Here is a 21,861-nt window from a genome sequence, read left to right as displayed (position 1 = left end):
ACAGACAGAAGCTGCTGAGTTATTAAATGTGAGTTATTATCAGATGTAACTGTTGCCACAGCAAATGTCGGTGGAGGCGGTAGAATGGCTGCTTTGGCTGAGTAAACAGGAACAGGAGCAACACTCCAGCTCACGAATTCATGTGGATAAAATAAGGAAACTCTGCATCATGTTCCGTCTAAACACTCCTGGAGAATCTTGCCTTTTAAAAGGCTTGTGTTGTTTCTCATTTTATTCATTCATTCATTAAACTCTCTGTAAATCTCCATCCATGATGGACACATCAGATCTGATGGAGAAAGACTAAACTGTCTGACTCTGGTCCTGTCTAAAACCATCTGCATGAATATATATATTTATTATAATGAAGGATAATCTGTTCTAACAGGTCCTGCTGTTACTCTTCCTTCTTGTGTTTATTAAGATACTCATATTTTAGACTGTGTACTAATTTAGGTTAATTTCAACATGTTTTGTAATTTTTTTAAAATTTGGTATCATCATCTAACAATGTGGTTGTATCAAACACAAACACGTTGTGTGACACACAGCCATGATTCTGAGCACCTGATGAAACGAAGTCCGTTGTTCACTCCCTGTGTTGATTTCCATCAGCTCCTGAGAGAAGCGTGTTCAGCAGCTGGTGACTGTGTGTGTCTGCTATTCGGTGCTGAGCAGGGTTCAGAGGCTGCTGCTGCTGAAAACAAGGCTGATGAGAGCAGAGTTTAAGAGCGTTAATGAGCTGGAAAAAAAAAAGAATGCAGAAAGATGTCAGAGGTCCACAGACCAGAGCTGGTGATAGTATGACCGACATCTTTCACTTTACACATGAAGGTTGGATTGGTGCTAATACGCTCACAGTGACAGGCTAATAATCTCATGTTACGCAGATAAAATGTTCCTACCAAGCTGATGGAAACATCAGTAGTTCTGCAGGTATTTGGTCATAAATGAACATATTGGACATTAAAGTTATTTCAAGCTTTTTTTATGTGCATTGTGCTGCATCGGATGCTGTCTTGTTCGCACTATAAGAGGTCAAATCAAAGTCTGCATCAGAGGGCAAGATTTTATTTTCACAAGATAGATATACAAAACAAAAGTGCTGCTGAACTTTGAGTATAAATAAACCCTCCCTGTCTTAAAATGGACAAAAAAAAAAAAAAAAAAAACTGAAGACATTATCCAGAGGGTGAAGCTGCTCTGTCACAGATGGAGGTTTGGCTTCTGTCTGCCTGCCCCGTCACTGATGTCCACACTGAACACACAAACAGGGAAGCATCGGAGCCCAGTCAAAGCGCTTAACAGGAAATTCAATACAGAGCTAAGACCTCAAAAATAAAAACAAAAAGACAAAGAGAACTGGAACCAGTTTTCTGTTAACTCAAACACATTCTGATGCCGTGGTAAATTTTGTTCTTCTGTCCTTGTCTCTGGAAGTCAAACATCTTCCAGCACGTCTCCTGCATTTACATGTGTGGTTTACAAGGCAAATAATAGGAACTGGTTCTCGTGGAATTAACAAAGATCCAGTTTGTTCATCTGAACTAACGTCTGCTCCTGAAACAGCCCCGGGATGAAACCGAGACAGGTGGGGATGATCGGGTTATTTTCAGACAGAGGAGCTTCTAAAAATATCTGAATGAGGTTTCAATGTTGCCGGGGGAAAAGTTTCGACACCTTAAAAATCAAACACCCAAAACCAAAAAAAAAGAGATCAGGCAACTTCATGCTACAGAGTGAAAGACATTTCTCTAAACTACCTTCAATCCTTCAGGCACTGGTGGGGGAAGCGCCTACGCGAGCACCTGCATCCCAAATAAGGCGTTCAAAGCAAAAAAAAGTCTGAAAACAGGCATGAGAAAAAAATAAATCAACAACAAGTCTGAATAACAAAAAAGGGAAAAGAAAAGATTCTATTCTGACGTTACAACAAACGGTGGGAAGATTGTCCTGTGTCTTATACAGTGTTATAATAATGTTACTTGGATAAATCTGTAGAGGGATGGACATGGTGTCTGTTAGTGTTACCAGCATGTCATGGTCTTAAACTAAAACAGTCTTTCAAACTTAGAAAATGAAAAACTGTAAAACACTTAAGTGCAAAAACATTGAGATGTTTTTTCCCCATTAAATTGACACGTCTCCTTCCTCCCAACAAAGTCCCACCCTGCACCTTATGACAGCCAGGGACACGTTATCCTCACTGCAACAGCTTATTAAAACCTTTCATTTTCATCACTGTACATTTTACAGTTTGTAAAATGTTTTTCTTTTTGTACGAAGCATACACCCCAATGTGTGGTTTATGTATGGGAGATGGAGAGTGTGGCCACAGGAGGCGGCGGTGGTGGTGGAGAGAAAGGGATGAAAAAGGATGGAAAAATGGAAAAGGGAGAGGTAAAATGAGATGCGATGGGGAATTGGAGGGGAAAATAGAAACGGGAGCAGAGACGGATCGAAACAGGAAGGTGAACCAGAGAGATAGCCACGGTGTGTGTGTGTGTGTGTCTGTGTGTGTGTGTGTGTGTGTGTGTATCTATAGAGCAGGGGAGTCGTAATCAATAGCCTCATTAAGTCCTCCTGGTAGGAACAGTTCAATTGAAACACACACACACACAGTTCCTGTCGCCGTCGTTAAGCAGGTCTGCTTCCACCCAGCTGTGAGCCCCTCACTGCTCCTGGAGGACGGCTCAGTTCCGTAGAGCAGCCAGTCTGGAAGGAGAGAGAGACACAGGAGGGTTCAACTGTTTGGTGCCTTTAGTGAAACGAGATCCAAACCTGAGTCAGTGTTACACACTCAGACTATATTACATCATATATGCCAATATACCAATGAATGCTCCAACTGGCTGATGGTGTGGATTTATATTATAGGATTATATTTATTGTGAGACAATGTAAATATGTTGCTATAATGTTTACTCATAGACTCATATCTCTTTGCAGTGCAGTGTCTTCCTTCTGTATTTGAGCTTCTCTATTTGAGCAGAAGATAGTTTATCTTTCTTGACCACTCATGACACTGCAAACATCGCAACCACAACAGTACTGCTCTGTGTGTGTGTGTGTGTGTTAGAATGCTGTGTAATCTAATTTCCCGTTCTCATGCTCTAATCTAACTGCAAAACTGCAGTTCATGTGCAGCTTGTTAACCTGCTGCCAGAGCATGAAAAGAGTTTAACCAGGCCACGAGCCTGACACACACATGCTGCCTCTAACCTGTACCTGAATAGTTATGGGATGGCACATATTGTACCATGTACAAACACGGGTCCTTACCGTCGAGACAGCTGGTCCTCCTTGTCTTGCTGCCTTGAGCTCTCTGCTCCCACTGAGGTGGCTCCTGCCGGCAGCTGGCTGAGCTGGTCCATCACCTCCAGGCCGTTCTGCTCTGCTATTTGGTGGATCAGGTCATCCACCTGTTCCTGAGGTGTGGTCAGTGTCATTGCTGAGCTCATGGAGTCCTCCATCACCTGATGAGGGATTAGGGAACGGGGTGGGGTTAGGGAATTAAAAAAAAAAAACCTCAGGCTAGAGAGAGAAGGACTGGGACTGCACACAGTCTGCAGCTACTCACTGAGGTGTGGACGTCAAGGTTCTGTACTTGACTTTCAAACTTATCCATGACCGCGGAGACTTTCTGTAGGTCCATGGAGTTCAGAGCTTTGTCCAGGGCCTTGGTCACCTGGCCCATGCTTTTGGTCACCTGAAGGAAAAAAATGAGGTACATTCATAATTCATCTCATTCTGGAAAGGAAAAAAAAAACAATCTCATCCTCTCTGCTCCACACTTATCAAAACAGAAGCAATAGTATGATGTTAATATGAGAAACGTTACTTTAAATCCTGGATTTTGAACAAACAGCACGAGGCAGAATGTATTAATGAGCTGACTGAAAGCAGTAACTTACTCCCTTCATGGTGACAGCAGTCTGGACCTTGGAGGCCACAGCGTCCACTCGTGACGCCATGCGCAGCCAATTAAGACCTTCATTTTTCTTCCGGATGGCGTTCTCTGCGTAAACTCTGGCACATTCCACGTTTTTCTGTTGCAAAGCCTGTTCATGGAGACAGTGACGCTGTAAAACCTGCATCTGCAATTCACCTTTTTATACTTCATTTAGTGTAAGCTGCCACATGTACATACACATATATACATGTATACATGTTAAAGGGGCAGTGTAGCCAACTGTCATAGCCCTGGGCCGGGATTAGCTGTTAGCATGCTAACTTCAGTGGATATCTCTTGACATAACGTTGAAACTGTTATTTGGACACATTCTGTTGATAGAAACACAGACACAGAAACACCACTGCTTAATCTTCAGGGTCAACACTCCAGATGTCCATGTTGTAGACTGTGTTGCCCGAGGAGATCAGGCATTTTTCTTTTCTAATCATTTAATTGTCTTGAGAAGTGCAGCTCATGTGAAGCCTGTAATAATAACAATCATGATCCTTTTCACATTATTAAAAAAATAAACTGCAGCAACAGCTCTGACTTGAAATGAATGTGACCTGTTAAACTGGATGTGAGAAGTGAAGACTATCATGACTCAACAGGGAAATATCTCTGGCCAGTGAGAAAATAAGGCGTCAGCTGTGTAATATCCCCATTGTTCCAGGAGAGACGTTATCTGGATCTGAATTCTGTCATCTCTAAACATTCATTTCAGACAGGAACAGAGATGACCAATGACCACACAGCAGAACAACAACAGAGGATACCATTAAGGAAATAGTGACGCATCAATTTCACAAAACAACCAAGGCCCTGTATGTTCAATGCTAAACTTGTCCTGCCCCCTGCTGACTGCTGTGCGTTACTCTCGCTGTCCTCTGACCAACAGAACGTGAACAGATAATCTACTGATGACGGAGTTCCAGTTATGGAGTCCCACAACTGACAAAAGGCTGTAAAACTAACTGAATTTGCTAATATATATCACTGTGATTAACATGGACTGTAAAAAGAAATCTTTACAATCTTTATGTTTATATATTGTGTATATTATTAGATTCATGGAGATGTTAATAATTCATATTCAGATACTCATGCTGTTGTGGTTTCACTGTATTAACTCTTCTTTTAATTGGCAAGCTAATGCTAACAAAGTTAGCTACCTAAGGCTTAGAACAGGAAAAATTAACACTTTTTTCAAGTTAATAAAACTGACTGGAAATAAAAGGAAAATTAAAAAGTGTTACGTTTGTTTCTTCTCTCCGTTTTAATTATTTAACTCACTCTAGCTATAGTTTTATTTATTATATTTAGTATTTAGTATTAAGTAGTTCAAGTAGCATTTTTGCTTGTTTGTACAACTGCCTTTTGTCGGCTTTGGGGCTCCATAATGACTAAGTAAAAAAATGTTACTGCTGGAGTTACATGCATAACATCAATCGGCCACACCCACACATTATCATCACCCTCTAAAAGCCCACTACAAAAAATACACATTATTCAGTTTCATCTGTTGATGACAGAGAGATGCCCAGTGTGTAGCTGATAAAAGTCTGGATGCTTTACATTGTTCACTTGTGCTAAACATAGATCAGCTACTCAACCAGTAAATGGACAACTGGTTAGACTACTTTAAACACAACCTTAAAAACCAATCCCTGCTGCTAACAATTCACCTTTTCCCTCTGCTCAGTTTCTTTTTTTTAAAATCCACATTCCCCCCTTTGGTTTTATTAGACAGGTCACACAAGAGATGCAGCTGGAAAATGAAGGGAGAAAGAGAAAGAGAGGGGTACCACAACGCAACAACATCAAAGATACATGGCACAAAGACAGAACTCAGCACCGTGATCACAGTGTGTGCTGTGTATGTTAACCATTCAGCCAACACCCCAGTGGTTTGGCCTTAGGCTTGGGTCAGTCAGCTTACCTTCTTGACCTTGGCCTGCTCCTTTTCAGACTCCTTCTCTGCCTTCTTAGCCAGTCTCTCTAGCTGCTTGGAAGTGAACTGTGAAGCATCAAGAAGGATATGCAAATAAAATGAATAAATAATGCACTTTTAAAAGTTATATCAAGCTGATGTGGACGTAACCTTTTCACAGGTACATACCTTTAGCTGGAAGAGCGTTTCTGTGGAGCAACAATGAGACAGAGTTAGGAGTATGGAATGTCTACAATGTTAACTGTCACCATCACCCGTCTGTTACACTAACTCTACATTACACATACAGCATCTGGTGAAACTGGCATTTCACTCTCTGAAACTGCTGGCAAACTGATAAGAAACTTTACTGTTGAAACACCATTTACTTCTAACCAAGTCTATACATGATGGTTGTTTCCAGCAGAAGCTGGAAAAAACATTAGTTATGACATGTCCAATTTGGAAATGTATATCTTAGGTCTTAATGATAATGTTGGTATTATATTGTCCCATTGACATTTATGTGTCAATGGGACAACAGTCCCCAGGTAGCACTTTGTGGGACAAATGGATCAGTGCTCCAAAAACTGATATTATCCCAAAACTACCAATACAAACAAATACACAGCCCGAAACAGCAGAAATTATTCAACTACAAAATTACTGTCACCATGGCGCTGTAAGGTACTGTCTCATTCAGTTAAAAGTCTTCGCGGTTTTGTAAAAGTACAAACCTAAGGATGTGTCTGAGTGTGTCTACAGTACCAATCAAATATGGACTGACATTCCTAATGTCACAGTCATGTGCTAAGAAAAGATTCATTGTCAGACAGCATTAAGACAAAACGTTAAATCAAACCGAAGCCAAATTAATAATCAGCCTGGCAACGAATGACCTGAAAACCATAACAGGTCTGACAGCTAACCCTAGCTAACCACCCACCTAAGCTAACATGCTAATGTTAGCTATCTATCTTTAGACTCATGTAACAGCTGAAAAACAGAGGCAAAGTCCGCCGAGATCGACACTGCGACTGTTAAAACACGACATACCATCCATGTCAAGACGAATAAGTTTTCGGGTGGTCGCGGGAAAAGTATTTTTTCAGCTCCTCGACAGGATAGTCTATTTTTGTTTTGATTTAACCGTGTATATGACACCGCACTTCCTGGTTTGAGAGCAGTCACGTGACCAGAATAATTGTTCTTCCTCGCCTCTTGTTTACTTGTTGAATCCCGCTCAAGTGCAATGTCGCCATCTACTGTCACATAGTTGCTCCACCCGTAAAATCACGAGTTGTTTATACAGGTAACGGATTTTTATCCGTTTCAACACAGCAACCGACCTCCTAACGAACAAGCAGCTATCGTTATTAGTTAGGTTTTTCATTCGTTATTTAAAAACAATTCATTCATAAAAGTACATTGTTTGGACCAAGTTTATGATTTACACATATTTATATCTCCTATTTTTTTATTAACCATGACAATAACATTATTGTTAATCGTCAAAGCCTGACGCGTTTTTAATAAATGTTCATGTGGTTCACACAAACACTTTCCTGGCCCAGCCATGTTTTGCCACAATAAACCGAGGCTTTGTTTTGTTTTACTGCAGAGTCCAGTTTGAATAATGATAATTCCAGAGTATTACCCGATGAAGCGCCGAACATAGTTTTCTTTTGAAAGTGCTGCACGGTTACGGTCCCTCAGTGTGAGACCACGGCCGTGACCTCTGTCAGTTCAGCTGTGATTTTGTGTTTTAGCCAGAATCACACACAAAGGCACGGATGTCTTTGTTCGTGAAGATATTCAGTGGAAGAGAAAAGGTGAGGAAGAAGCCCTGTCAGCAAGAGGAGGAGGAGGCTGAGCAACTCCCCGGGAGAGAGGAGTTACTGATGAAAAAGAAAGAATTTCTGAAGAAAAAGATTGAGCAGGAAATTCAGTTTGCCAAGAAGAACAGCAGAAAAAACAGAAGAGGTCAGACACTAGAGAGGAAAGTTGATTTACTGTGGCATTCATTCTTTAATAAACATGAAACCACACAAGGAGTTAAGTGAGGTAGTGTTAGGTGACTACCTGGCTAAGCTAACCTTTAGCCCAGGCCGTTAGCCGTTAGCCGTTAGCTTAAACTTATCAGCAGTAAATTAGCCAGTCAGAGCAGCCTGCATTAAAAGAGGTGAATTTAATAATATATATGGATAAAAAGTAAAACAAAATAATAAAAATAATTATGACAAAACTAACGGGATTAAAAAATATATATATCAGAGCTCCTCTTTTTGCTATATCATCATATAGTATATACAGTCGTCCTCAAAATTATTCATACCCTTGCTAATTCTTGTGATTTTTGCATTTAGTGATGAAATTAATGCATGTTTTCAAATTTGTGTATCAGGTATATGTGACCAACAACTGAAAGAATGACAACAATACAAAATTCAAAAAAATATTTATTTCTGGGGTATTTTATCATTGGAGTCCCAAAAAATGCCATGTTCAAAATTATTCATACCCTAGTCCATGGTCTTCATTCAATAGTCAATGGCATAGCCTTTATTCTTTATGACTGCTTCCAGACGATTCCTGTATGTGTCCACAAGCTTCCTGCATGTCTCCTGTGGGATGTTGGCCCACTCTTCCTTGGCGAAAGCTTCAAGCTGGGTCAGGTTGGTTGGTTTCCTCGCCATCACTCTGGTCTTCAAGTAGTGCCACAAGTTCTCAATGGGGTTGAGGTCAGGACTCTGACTTGGCCATTCCAGGACATTGACATCATTGTCCTTGAACCATTTCTTCACTATCTTGGCAGTGTGTTTAGGATCATTGTCGTTCTGGTACATCCAGTTGTGGCCAAGCTGGAGTTTCATAGCAGATTCCTTCACATTGTCATCAAGTATCCTGATGTAATCCTCCTTTTTCATGATACCTTGGACCTTGACAAGATTCCCTGTGCCACTGGAGGAGAAACATCCCCATAGCATTATGCTCCCACCACCGTACTTGACAGTGGGCACAGTGTTCTTTGGCCTATAGGCTTCTCCTTTCTTCCTCCAAACATATTGAGCATCCATATGGCCAAATAACTCCAACTTTGTCTCATCAGACCACAGGATGGTTGACCAAAAGCTGGGATCTTGTTTCAGATGCCGTCTACAAAAGGCCAGGCGAGCTAACAGATGTTTCTTCCCAAGTAGCGGCGTCTTCCGAGGTTTATGTCCATGGAGACCTCCTCTGTGCAAGACTCGCTCAATGGTGGACCGTGACACCTTTGTCCCTGTCTGGTCAAGCATTTCAATTAGGGCCTTGGTTGTGGTCTGTGGGTTTGTGTTGACCTCTCGGCAGATTTTTCTCGCAAGTTTGGGGGACACTTTGCGCTTCCGGCCACGCCCACTGAGGTTTTTAACAGTGTTGAACTTCTTGTGCTTCTTGATGATGCTCTGGACAGTTGAAACAGGGACATCATACTGCTTGGAAATGGCCTTGTAACCCTTTCCTTCACTGTGGGTACGAACAAGGCGCTGACGTAGGTCCTCGCTGAGCTCTTTCTTCTTGACCATGATGACCAGAAATTGAGAATGACCTGAACACTTTTCCCCTATTTATACTCTTCTGGAAAGATGTCTTTTTTTGCTTTAACATTTAGCCCACCATCTTAAATAAAAGGTTTTATTCCATGGTGACATCTTGCAGTAACTACTGGACAAAAATTACCACATTTGCCACATTTTTGTTGAAATATTGTCAGGGGTATGAATAATTTTGAACATGGCATTTTTTGGGACTCCAATAATAAAACACCCCAGACATACATATTTTTTTGCATTTTGTATTGTTGTCATTCTTTCAGTTGTTGGTCACATATACCTGATACACAAATTTGAAAACAAGCATTAATTTCATCACTAAATGCAAAAATCACAAGAATTAGCAAGGGTATGAATAATTTTGAGGACGACTGTATATGGATCATGGTAGTATAACCAGACCTTTGTTAAAGTAAATAATTTTAATCTTAGCCTGTTTTTGTATTGTTGTTTGGAGTTGTGTAATAGTTATATAATGGAGTCCAGTTGTGTCACTGTCACTGTTAAGAAATTTAACTTTTGAGCCTTTGAAATCAAGACACTTGTTCAAAGTGATGAAATGCACTGGGTGATACAGTTTTAAAGGCAAAGATAGGATAGTATAAGTAATGTGGCAAAGTGTCTATTGTTAACCTTTAACAACCCAACATCTCCCCATGCTCTCCTCCCAGGAGCTCTGCAGGCGCTGAGAAGAAAGAAGTGGTACGACAAACATCTGAAGTACATTGACTGTGCTGTTACGGCCATGAGGTTCACCCATGAACACATGTAAGGGGAAAGATATCAACACAGGAGGGTTCAATTAATGATGTAGGAAAATCTGAAAGAACAAAAACTCAAAGAAAACATCAGAAATTACAAATAATATTTTGGATCCAGGTCGTGTTGTTGCATTTTGATGCAGAGTGAATGTATGTGGATGTCATCTGTTTACATGAGGCTGTGTTTGGATCCATCTCACAGCAGAGTGTGTGTGTATCCAGTATAATAACATAGTTTTAAAGAAAACCTCTGGTTATCTCTGCTTTCAGACAGATGCTCAACAAGGTGAACGACCTGATCAAAGACATTACAGAGGAGCAGGACCTGAGTCCAGATCTGTCAGACACCCTCTACACATCTGTGAGCACTGGAGTGGAATTTGATGAGGTGCATTGAAACTGATGCATTTAAGAGGTTTTATTAAATTTTAATTGGACTTGTATGATTTCATACAGAAACTTTATTTACCCTGAATAGGATTTTGTTATATTTTTATATGTGTGTGATTCTGATCAGTGTCATTTACTAAATCATGACACACTGTATGCCAACATGTTTACTCCTCACAAACAGACCTGAGGTATTTCTGGTGAATCTTTGTAAGATCTATGATGCCAGTAGCTGTGTGTGTGTGTGTGTTTACCTCAGGATGAGCTGCTGGCAGAGCTGGAGAGGCTGGAGAAGAGTCTGGATGAGAGCTTCTCTGAGAAGGACACAGTGGAGGAGAGAGTCCCTTGTCCCTGTATGTTGTCCACTGCATCACTTTCTCATCCTGGTAGGAATCATCCAAAGAGCAGCTTTGTGTGTGTTTATTAACTCAGATGTGGCGGTGGACAGCTTCACGTTACAAAACGAGGTGCAGCTGGCTGCAGTATTAGCCAGCTCATACAAGCTTCTCATGTTTTTGTTTCTTTTTTTTTTTTTCTTCCCCAAAGCCACGTCAGAGGAGGACGAGGTTGAGGATGATTTTGAGTATCTGCGGCGCTGGGCGAACGAACCCTCGTAAACACACACACACCAACGCACACAGTGGCATGGAAAAGAGAAGAGGAAAGTGCAGGATGGAATAAAAAAGCAAAAATTGTATGTTATCGTTCATGAGTGTTTGAGGTTTGTCTGGACTTAATGTAATGCAGTGTATTTCATGAAAGGCCTGATTCAAATCCATCTCACCAGTGGCTCTTATTTGGTGTTTTACCAAAAACTGGTCTTTTATTATAGACAGTCGATGATGAATCTGAGAGGTTCTCTTAAAGTTTGACCCTCAGCTTCCTTCTTAGTTGTAATGTTAGAAAAATAAGGAATTTAACAACACCTCACTAACAGCATCCAGCTGGAGACAGTGATTTACAGTGACTCTAAAATGAAATGGATTATTTCAGTAGTGACAGGTTGTCAGTCAGTATTATCTGTTTAATGTGTCTCTGGCATATTTAACACTTTTGTTTTTCCAGTTCAGAGACAACCTCGTGGTTTCCCCTTCACTGCCATCTGGTAACAATATATAGACATGTACAGTTTTTTCCTTATTTTTTCAGTTGATACTCATTATCCCTTTAAATCCAGCGTCTCTTACAGGCGCTGTGAGGATTAGTGTCTGTCACCCAGACACAGCGACGTGACGGAGACAAGGAGGAAGAGGAAACGGGGGGAGGAAGGTTGACCAGAGCAGTAGCCTCAGACACATCACAGGCTTTAACATGTAAACTGTAAATGTGTTGTAGCACAGACTGATAAACGACGTGTGCACCATGTATGTGGACGTGTACAGATACGTGTACAGCTGACCGAGGACTAATGGGGTCTGCAGCAAGCCAGAAGGAAGGTAGGGCTGAACCTCACGGGACCTCAAACGATCTCAGAAGAAAACCGTGTTGCCAGACACAAAGTGAAATGTACAGCTCTATCAGCTGATCGGTACGTTTGTGACTGCTGCAGATTGGACTGAATCATTTCTGCTTCAGGAACAGATCAGGAATTTTACCTGGATCCTTCATGATATTCTGTTTATGTTTGTCCTGAAGTGCAGAGATGATGGATCAGACTGTAGACGGGTCTGTGTTAGTGTTACCCTGATGCACACATGCTTTAACTGATGAGACACGAGCCATCACAGTCCAGTCCAGGTTTATGAGCATTTGAATAACTCTAATGTGGAAACACAATCCTGATTTCAAGTTCAGAGGTAATTTGACACGTGTTCTCAGTATAGATGTTAGACACACTGTGTCCTCTGAGATGAAGCTGCACATAAGAACTTGATAATCACTTGTCTTTGTTATTGTGGCATTAATGCTGATCAGTGTTAAAACCATGCCAGCGAAGCAGCTACACAGCGAGCAGCACTCTAAGCCCTCCTACACCTCCGCTCACTCTTCTACCCAGACAGTGTTCAGCAGCGTGAAGGTGACTGACATCTTTCAGCTTCAGCTAAAAAGCGCCAAGAATAAGTAATATGTATATATGTAATTGTTGCTGATCAGTGTTATGTCATAATTATTATCCGTCCATGGAGCAGCCCTAACGCTCTTATGAAATGAGTTCAATCCAATTTAAGAGGTCTGTCGCTCCAAACAAAGACACCATGACCACACACCTGAGCACACGCTGGGGTGTAGGTAAAAAAAACACCTCCCAAAAACAACCACGTGGTCTCAGTGGGTTCTTTACTGCACAAAGCTACAGAACGTGGTTTGTATATCTGACTAACATTTGGTGTGAGTTTCTGATTCTTCAGAGTCCTTCTGTCCCTCTCAGTTACAGAGAGCCCCCCCTCAGCACACTCCTACGCTGAATCCTATTCAGCTGACTCCTCTCCACGTCCACCTGCCATCCTCATCACAGCTCCGTCACGAGAAGACCTCCACGCCTCGCCGTCCACCATGACGTTAGCTGAGGCCATCAAAGAGCGGAGGCCTTCTTCCTCACCCTTTGTAGTGGGGAAGAAACTGGTGACCAGACAGTGACTTGTGCTACAAACCCAGCTAAGAATCAGAGCTGGGTAAGATCAGATCTTACACCTCTGTAAACAGTGGTGGAAGAAGATAACCCTTATGATGTCATCAGGGTTATCACGCCTCTTCTCACTGGTTTAGAGTGGGCGGGAGTAGTTGTGTCAGAAACAGACAGACACAGACAGATAGAGACAGGGGAATAATGTGACTGTATCTGTGATTCAATACTGTCTGATCATCAATATTTTTCATTCCACAGTCTACAGTTTTATGGACTGAAGGACACAAAATGGACGTCACACATACCATCCAGCTGCAGGACCCCTGAAGTGGATCGACCCCTTTGGTGACGCAGGCTCTCGAGAGGAAGTGGATGTTTGGCAGATACGACTGAACTGTTTTTTTTTTTTTTTGGCCTGATCTGGACTGTGACTGGATCAGAGTGGCCAGTGGTGGTGGTGGGGGATTTTCTGAGAATGATGATGTGGATATTGGGTGGACAAGACCTGTGAGTAAAGGAGGAAAGAACAGGTGAACGACGGTGAGGGAAGACGTGACTGAGACGACAGAAAAATTAATAATGAAAAATTAATGAAGCTCATCATTAAATTTAAAGCAGTATCCTGAAGTTAGATTGTCTCATCAGATGGACTGAGGAAAGCACTGGTGATGAAAGATGGTAGTTTGTAGGTGAAGTGCCAAAATGCTGAGCAGAGAAATGAGGCAGTTAAACAGAGTGATGTTGGTAATGAGTTCAAAGCTGAGCTTCCTGAGAAGTCAATGGTCGAAAAAATGCTAACAAAAGGAAACAGTAGCTCCATGTTGGAGACAAGAGCACGAAAGAAATGCAAACTAAGGCTTTGGGAGACTTAACAGAAAACTAAATGTAAAATAGAAATGAATCTACTGAGAGCTACACCTGGATACAGATAGTCTTTGGTAGATATATATATGAGATCAGTTATTGATTCTGTGTGTTTTGCAGCCGAATCTCACCAAAATAAATCTGATCAAATACAAAACAAAGCTTTGATACTTTTGCTTTGGTGCAGTGAGGTCAGCTCCAAGTAAAGCTGTGCTGGTAGAACCAGGACAAATCCCAGCAGAGCTCAGAGGGGACAAACTTTCATTAGCTTACTGGATTTGTCTTAGAGGACGTGGGGATGAAAAGTGTCCTCGATGAATGCTAGGAGAGGAACAGACATGAGGGAGATGGTTTGGGATGGAAGAGAAAAAATAAATCAGAAGAACATGATGCTAAGTAGTTTTTACTCCCCTGCTCCAATAAGTTCCCTCATTTCCTGAGGCTGAAGTTGCAGCTGTCCTTATGGGATTAAAGGGTTGGGATGAGTGAAAAAAAAAAAAATCACTAAATATGAAGTATATGAGGGACATTATTTTTGGAAAAGGAGAAATTCAAGCATCAATCAAAAAGAAAACATCTGAACTCAGTGCTCTAAGTGTCTTTTGGACACAGTATGTCCTGCTCTCGTTGTCCTCGTCCCACTTTTTCTGCCAGAGTGTTAAAGGAAGGAGCCGAGGAGAGGAGGTGGTTCAATCCTGATTAGCTTTGATCACACTGGATTAAAACAGACGCTGTTTCAGTTGTAAAAATAATAAGTGTGCGCACAGTATAAATTAAAAATACTGAACATGTAACAAATATAATAAAGCACTGTGTCAAATGAAGAAAGGGAACATTTGCAGCACAGGAGGAGAGAGGACGGGTGAGGATGGGATTTGGAAAGGACACAAGGGACAACCGGAGATAAGGTGTGGGACACTCAGGGAAGGCTAACAAAAGGCTCAGTGAACAGGTTTAATAGTATATAATTTATTTATTTTTATTTTTGTTTTAACTATGTCCTAATTAGACTGTAAACTAGAGCCTGTGCTACATACTCCGGTACGGTAGGTGGCGGTATGTTGGTAATGCAAGCCGCCTAAAACGCAAAGAAGAAGAGGCAGAACGAAGCCCAATGGCGGCGCCCATCACAGTGAGCGGCTGTTAGTCGATCTGACGCCTTCTGTCTGCTCAGCGTGAAAACCCGTCCTGGTTTCAAAGCATGGACACCGTAGGAGAGGACGAACCGGAGCCGATAAAGCTGAAGTCCATCAAGAACCGTAAAACCTTCACGGTGCCTCAGAGTGATCGAGTAAGAGAATCAGCTCAGAGACACGGTGCAGACATCTGTCCTCCTCTCTGTATCACCACAGTCATACATTACATCTGGAGGATGTTTTTGTTGTGATTAAAAATTTTCTTTTTTCAATGGAGTTTGGCATCCTCTGCACCTGATCTTAAACTCACTTAACTTCCGCTAACACATACACCTGCATGTTACAGCACCACACTGCCCATGTCGTCCACCTCGGTTGCCTTGGATACCAGCCTGGTTTGCCATCTGCTCGTCTCTTCCACGGTGTTTTTTTTGCTCTTTTTCAGTTCGGAAGCTGCAGAAGTGTCCGAGAGTTTGAGAAACTGAACCGCATTGGAGAAGGAACTTATGGCATCGTGTGTAAGTCCTGCATATTAGAGATTATAGACCGGTCAGATCAGGAAACATCAGCTTAACTGCTCAGTGAATAAACTGGGTCCTTTTACTCACCACAGACCGAGCCCGGGACACCAAGTCAGATGAGATTGTAGCACTGAAGAAGGTCCGCATGGACAAAGAGAAGGACGGTGAGACCACTCCTTTAACTCTGATCCAGATGTGTGTGTTTACATGGAACATCAATCCATTTTAATAGTCCAGTATCAACCAGTTCACCTTGTCATCCTTCACCCTTCCTGTTTAGCACTGCAAAAAAAAAAAAAATAGAAGCAGTAAATGAACACATTTAGTCCAGTGATGTCCAAAGTGTGAAATCAATGATGTGTGGAAGTTGTTGGACCTGCTGACGCCCTGGTTTCTGTCTGGCAGGAATCCCCATCAGCAGCCTGAGAGAGATCACCCTGCTGCTGAGGCTGAGACATCCCAACATAGTGGAGCTGAAGGAAGTGGTTGTAGGCAGCCAGCTGGAGAGGTAGGACAGGGACAGAGAGACACACACACACACCACCACCACCACCACTGCTAATCTATCAGGTCCCAGTGGAGCTGTTCACAGTCTGCACTGTGACAGCTCAGGTCTAATATAAAGTAAATATGTAATTATATACGTGTGTTGACTTTACACTGAATGTCGTGTGTCTTGTTTTTCCCGCTCAGTCTGTTCCTGGTGATGAGTTACTGTGAACAGGACCTGGCCAGTCTGCTGGAGAACATGCAGACTCCGTTCTCCGAGGCTCAGGTAGAACAGAGTGAACTTCTTAAATCTAACTAAACGGAATTCTAAAGTCTTCATTTGCTTGCACTAGTACAAACCAGTACCCCCATAACCATGCACAAAAACTTCACCAGTGGTTCCCAACCTCTGGTTTGGGACCCATCAAACTGTCCCATCATGGCGGGGATCAGAGGATTAGTGGGGATTTATGCAGAGTTGTTCTTTCCTCTTATGAAGTTACAACATTTTCAGATTTTCTAAAAATCTCTCAAATGAAACAACCTGAGGAGGAAAACTAGCTGTCTCACATTCAGCGTCCACACTGAGGACATGACCTGTGTCCAGGAGGTACAGAGATGGTGAATCAGTGCTGTGTGTACAACAGAATACAGAATATTTCCTTGTCTTCTGGCCTTTTCCAGGTGAAGTGTATCGTCCTCCAGTTGCTCAGAGGCTTGGAGTATCTCCACCACAACTTCATCATACACAGGTCAGTCTCACACAGGAACAACTGTCTTTTTTTTTATTTTCACGTTCATTTGGACTCGAGGATCTGACTAAATTCACTTTGTACCTTTTATTAAAGACTGATGTCGGGTTTAAGCAACATAGATAAACCAAATTCACATCTGATATATCAAACATCATAAACTGATGTTCAGCCTTCATCTTATTAGTGTTTCACACATTCAGCCTTTCAGTGCTTTCCTTGTCCTGTGCTGCGTCGGTGAGACAGGGAACTGGATTAACTCAGTGGACTGATCTGTGTTTCAGAGCTACAGCCACATTTAATGCTGCGGTGCAAAGGTCATTAAAGGAGCTAAGGAGAGGATTTCAGAGTTCAGAGAGAGATGTGGGTCTGTTTTTAACTCGGCTGGGAAAAGGAAAGTGAAGTTTGAACAGCAGATGAACGGTTCATGAGGCAGGAGAGTGACAACAGAATATAAAGATTCATGTCCATTTCCACACCTCCGTTTACTCTCCTTTTTTTTCTATATCACAACACTGCACAGCCGCCAGGTCCACTTACAGCTGCTTTCATGTGTCAAAGAAAACAAAACTCCATGACTCAACTATGCACAGGTGAATGCAATCATTTGTAACCATGGAGTAAACACCTGTTGTGACACACTCACCACCAATGATGACCATGAATATGGAGGAAACTTACTTGATGGCTCCTACGAAGGGAAATGTTTGTGTCTTCATGTCACCGGAGGCAACGTGAACATGTCAGTCACACTTTATCACAGCTGTGAGGAGCAGCTCCACAGAAACAACAGCCAGCTCTCAGCACAGCTCAGTGTGGGGAAACTCTGGGGGGTTGAAAACTCTGTGTCTTCATGTCCTCATCCTCTTCCGTCCTGTTGTCAGGGACCTGAAGGTGTCTAATCTGCTGATGACTGACAAAGGCTGCGTTAAGATCGGTGAGCCATCAGCTGCTGTCACCAGCTCTGCAGCTCTCACTGTAATCACATTACACCTGCACTGACATGTAGCCCAAACAAATTAATCGCTGACCTTTGACCTCTCCTTGACAATGACCGCTCACTGGCTCTCAGATAACGACTGTTAATAGGATTAATTCTGTCTCATTCTCCTGAACTGAGCATCTCAGGAACAATTTGTGGGAATTTCTTCAAATTTGGCCCAAACTTTCATTTGGACTCGAGAGTTTGGTCGTCAGAGGTCAAAGGTCACAGAAAGGATTAATACACTAACACCAATAATGATAAAAATACACTTTATAGCTTGTGTCTTTTGTCCCTTCCGTCCTCCTGTACGCAGCTGACTTTGGGTTGGCCAGGATGTATGGTATTCCCCAGCAGCCCATGACTCCCAGAGTGGTGACGCTGTGGTGAGGGTTTATTTGGCCTCTGAGCCAGTTTGCAATAAATGCTCCTTTAGCCCAATTGTGTGTGTGTGTGTGTGTGTGTGTGTGTGTGTGTGTGTGTGTGAGTGTGAGTGTGTGTGTGTGTGTGTGTGTGAGGCGTCCTCTGCAGATAACACTTACTCATGTTGTGCTTGTGCAGCCTCAGTGGAAACTCTTCCCTTTAATCCCTCTCAGTAATCCTCTCCGATTAGCTCCATTACTTCAGGCTGGCTCTGTCACGACATGTGCTCCTTCCTCCCGTCGTCTGTCTGCAGGTACAGAAGTCCAGAGCTCCTCCTAGGGTCCAAGACCCAAACTACAGCCCTGGACATGTGGTAAGTCTCTGATGATGTTTGATGTTATTATCCTGTGTCTCTCTTGAGAAATTTTACAGGTGTATACTTTAAAATCTTCCCACGCTGCATAAAGAGCCAGCAGGGAATGATGGGTGTTTGCATTGCAGGGCTGTAGGCTGTATCCTGGCTGAGCTGCTGGCTCACAAACCTCTGCTGCCTGGAACCTCTGAGATCCAGCAGGTGGACCTGATCGTTCAGCTGCTGGGAACACCCAACGAAAACATCTGGCCGGTGAGACGTCAGCTCTGATCAACATCATCAGCAGCAGCTAAGACTGTCTGTGATGTCTGATGGTGTGTGTGTGCGTGTGTGTGTGTCTCACAGGGTTTCTCTCAGCTGCCCCTCATTGGTCAGTACAGTCTGAGGAAGCAGCCGTACAACAACCTGAAGAATAAATTCACCTGGCTGTCTGATGCTGGACACAGACTGCTCAACCTGCTCTTCATGTACAACCCACAGCGCAGGTACAGCCCACACACATACACACACACACACATACACACACATACACACACATACACACACACACACACACACACACACACACATACACACACATACACACACACACACACACACACACACACACACACACACACACGCGCGCACACACACACACACGTACATTTTCTTACAAGCCTTCACTAACTGATCCTTGTGTTCTCCTGACCCAGAGCTACGGCCAAAGACTGTTTGGAGAGCTCCTACTTCAAAGAGAAGCCTCTCCGTGAGTGGACAGACTGTGGACGTGTATCGGCTGATGTCTCTGGTGTCTGTCGTTGATTGTGTGTCTCTGCTCTTCTCTGTGCAGCCTGTGAGCCAGAGCTGATGCCAACCTTCCCCCACCATCGCAATAAACGGGCGGCTCCTCCGGCTGAGAGCCACGCCAAACGGAGCAGAGTGTGATCAGGACGGTGATGATGATGATGATGATGAAGAGATTCTCACTCAGAGGGTGGACGCTGGTTTCTGTCTCCGCTTCACGCACCGGGGACGTGGATCTGGTCTGAAGGACGTTAATGGATTTTACTGTGTTTCAGATCCAGAGTGTCGCAGATCACAGTGAGACTGGTTGCACAGGACTCTGAGGCATCATGTGATCATGTGACCATCTGAAAGCGCGGCGGCTGCACACTCCGCCGTGTAGACAGTGTGTGTTCTGTCAGCCTCTGGATTATTGCTGCCACCGTCTGCACATTAAGTTCAACGTAATGAGGTTTCCTTTACAAACACACTGAGACAGTGTGGACACTGTTACACCTGTCTCAGCTGTTACTGCCTACAGATCCAGTAGTGTTCGGCTCTGTAACATGTTTAAACCAGCAGCTATTAAACATATGAAAATCATCAAACAGCAGCTGAGCCGTGTTGTATTTGAAATGTCAGTTTTTATTAATCCAGGTTAAATTAGTAGTAATGGTTACATGGCCAGTGGCAGATTAGGTCCCCTTTACAGGACTGTTAATAACTGACCTCCCACTGAACCAGTACGTACCTCCACAAACACACAGCGACACTGAGCTACCACAACAAGTGCCGGCACTGAGTCAGCCACAAGCCTGTAATCCTGATGTGACAGTGAGAGGTCGGGGAGTCGGTACAGAGGAAACATCCAGCAGCAGTTTGATTTAAAAGATTATTTAAAACTGGCAGACGATCCTGCTTCCTGACAGGCAGCAGGCCCAGACAGTCTGCCTGCCTGCCTGCCTGCCTGCCTGCCTGCCTGTCTCTCTGTCTGTCGGTCGACAGGACAAATACTGTTGAAGCTTGAGAAGTAAAGTCATCACTGAACACACACACACAGTAACGTAATAATATGGTAATGTCTGCCTTAGACCGGAACTTAGACCTTAGACCTTCACTGGAGCTCCATCAACAACAGAAACACTTCAGGTGTAAACAGACTGTCTCCACGTCAGCTGTGATCCAACAGGTAGTGTGAACAGTGTCCTGTGACACTGCTGAACAACGAAAACAAAAACAAACGTCCATCAGGATGTGTAAAGAGACATGAGAGAATTAAACAGTCTGTGCTGAACACTGCGACAGAAACACAAACCCACGGCATCGAAGGTACGGCTCACATTCAAACAGACAGGTGCATTCTGGGAAATGGAGTGCAGGAATTCTTTTGAGCTTATTTAAAAAGAACAACTGGTTCAGAGTTCATCCTTGTCATTGGATATAACTGAGCTAAGACCTTTTAGCAGCTGTTCCAGAGCTTTCAAACGCAGACGTTCATCTTCCTGTCTGAGCTCTTTCAGACTTTCTGTGCATTTTGATCATGTGCTATGATCCAAAGCTACTAAAAGGACTTCCTGTTTCCAAGAATTAAAGAATTAAATCTGAACCAATACGTGAGAAAAATAAATAAATATCATTTACAATTCCTTGACAAATGGGCGAATCCTGCCGATAAAGATCCTGTGATATGATCTAAAGATCCAGAACAGCGACTAAATGGACGCGGGAGTGAGGCCGTTTTCTCAGGAGCAACTAAACGACTGCAGCTCTGAGTTTTTCCCAAATCTTTTTCAAGTTTCTGGATTGAGGAATCAGGATGTTCGGCTCTCAGTCGAGCACGTCTCTCTGTACTGCAGATACCGAACATGAACGCCACGCTCTGACGGCACAGAGGTACAGGCCTGATCGAGACGCCGAGAGCTGTAGAGGGACACGGAGCTGACGACCACCAATTCATTTAACTCTTCAGATAACAAAATAACAGAGCTCCCAACATATAGACAGATACATTAAGACACACGCGTTGAATAAAAACACTTAGATGCATTCACACACTCACATGCCTGGCAGGAGAACTAACTTCTTTTGTTTCTTCTTCAAACGTCTCTGTCCTTCACTGCGATCCAAAGCAAAGTGCACCATGGCAACAAAAAGTACAGTCCTTCAGTCAGATACAGAATCGGCTCAGTAAGGGACAAACTTGATGCATTTAGATTCAAATGCAGCTTTCCTTGCGTCAATGCGGGCTGGATGAGGAGTTCTTCGAACGCGCTGTAGTGGCTGCTTTGTAACGGAACGCTGTCTTAAACGGGGGGGGAAAGACGTGGACTCTACTGTCCAACTATCCACTCACACCAAGGTTTTCTACTGTTGCATTTGGTGAACGTCCTCCAGGGATTCAAAAAGACTGGACTGGATGATGAG

At 43.0% G+C, this 21,861-nt stretch overlaps 2 protein-coding genes across 2 annotated transcripts; one reads left to right on the top strand and one right to left on the bottom strand.

Annotated features, from left to right (window-relative positions):
- Positions 1-1,055: 1,055 nt before the first annotated feature.
- chmp1a (charged multivesicular body protein 1A) lies at positions 1,056-7,077 on the bottom strand. Its single transcript, XM_041038845.1, has 7 exons — positions 6,942-7,077; positions 6,075-6,094; positions 5,895-5,972; positions 3,915-4,061; positions 3,581-3,709; positions 3,283-3,476; positions 1,056-2,715 (listed from the first exon to the last, which is right to left on the bottom strand). Exons 1-7 carry the CDS (start codon positions 6,946-6,948, stop codon positions 2,694-2,696), a joined length of 597 nt encoding a protein of 198 aa, XP_040894779.1. The 5' UTR covers positions 6,949-7,077; the 3' UTR covers positions 1,056-2,693.
- An 8,083-nt stretch (positions 7,078-15,160) lies between these two features.
- On the top strand, positions 15,161-20,033 carry cdk10 (cyclin-dependent kinase 10). The gene is made up of 13 exons (XM_041038350.1): positions 15,161-15,347; positions 15,638-15,710; positions 15,806-15,877; positions 16,119-16,221; positions 16,407-16,488; positions 16,887-16,954; positions 17,839-17,891; positions 18,253-18,322; positions 18,613-18,672; positions 18,801-18,924; positions 19,018-19,157; positions 19,368-19,420; positions 19,505-20,033. Exons 1-13 carry the CDS (start codon positions 15,258-15,260, stop codon positions 19,597-19,599), a joined length of 1,083 nt encoding a protein of 360 aa, XP_040894284.1. The 5' UTR covers positions 15,161-15,257; the 3' UTR covers positions 19,600-20,033.
- Positions 20,034-21,861: the final 1,828 nt, after the last annotated feature.

Source organism: Toxotes jaculatrix, chromosome 5 (assembly GCF_017976425.1).
Source record: "Toxotes jaculatrix isolate fToxJac2 chromosome 5, fToxJac2.pri, whole genome shotgun sequence".
NCBI lineage: Eukaryota > Metazoa > Chordata > Actinopteri > Toxotidae > Toxotes > Toxotes jaculatrix.
Note: the sequence above shows the minus strand (reverse complement) of the source record. Positions and strands in the feature narration are given on the sequence as shown.

What these genes read in the sequence shown, in the direction of transcription:
- chmp1a (XM_041038845.1), bottom strand. An exon ending in ACCTTGACGTCCACACCTCA is followed by an intron (nt 3,477 to 3,580) that starts GTGAGTAGCTGC and finishes ATCCCTCATCAG; the next exon opens with GTGATGGAGGACTCCATGAG. An exon ending in GAGGACCAGCTGTCTCGACG is followed by an intron (nt 2,716 to 3,282) that starts GTAAGGACCCGT and finishes CTCTCCTTCCAG; the next exon opens with ACTGGCTGCTCTACGGAACT.
- cdk10 (XM_041038350.1), top strand. Translation starts at nt 15,258, where the DNA reads ATGGACACCGTAGGAGAGGACGAACCGGAGCCGATAAAGCTGAAGTCC. An exon ending in CCCAGAGTGGTGACGCTGTG is followed by an intron (nt 18,323 to 18,612) that starts GTGAGGGTTTAT and finishes GTCTGTCTGCAG; the next exon opens with GTACAGAAGTCCAGAGCTCC. An exon ending in CCAACGAAAACATCTGGCCG is followed by an intron (nt 18,925 to 19,017) that starts GTGAGACGTCAG and finishes TGTGTCTCACAG; the next exon opens with GGTTTCTCTCAGCTGCCCCT.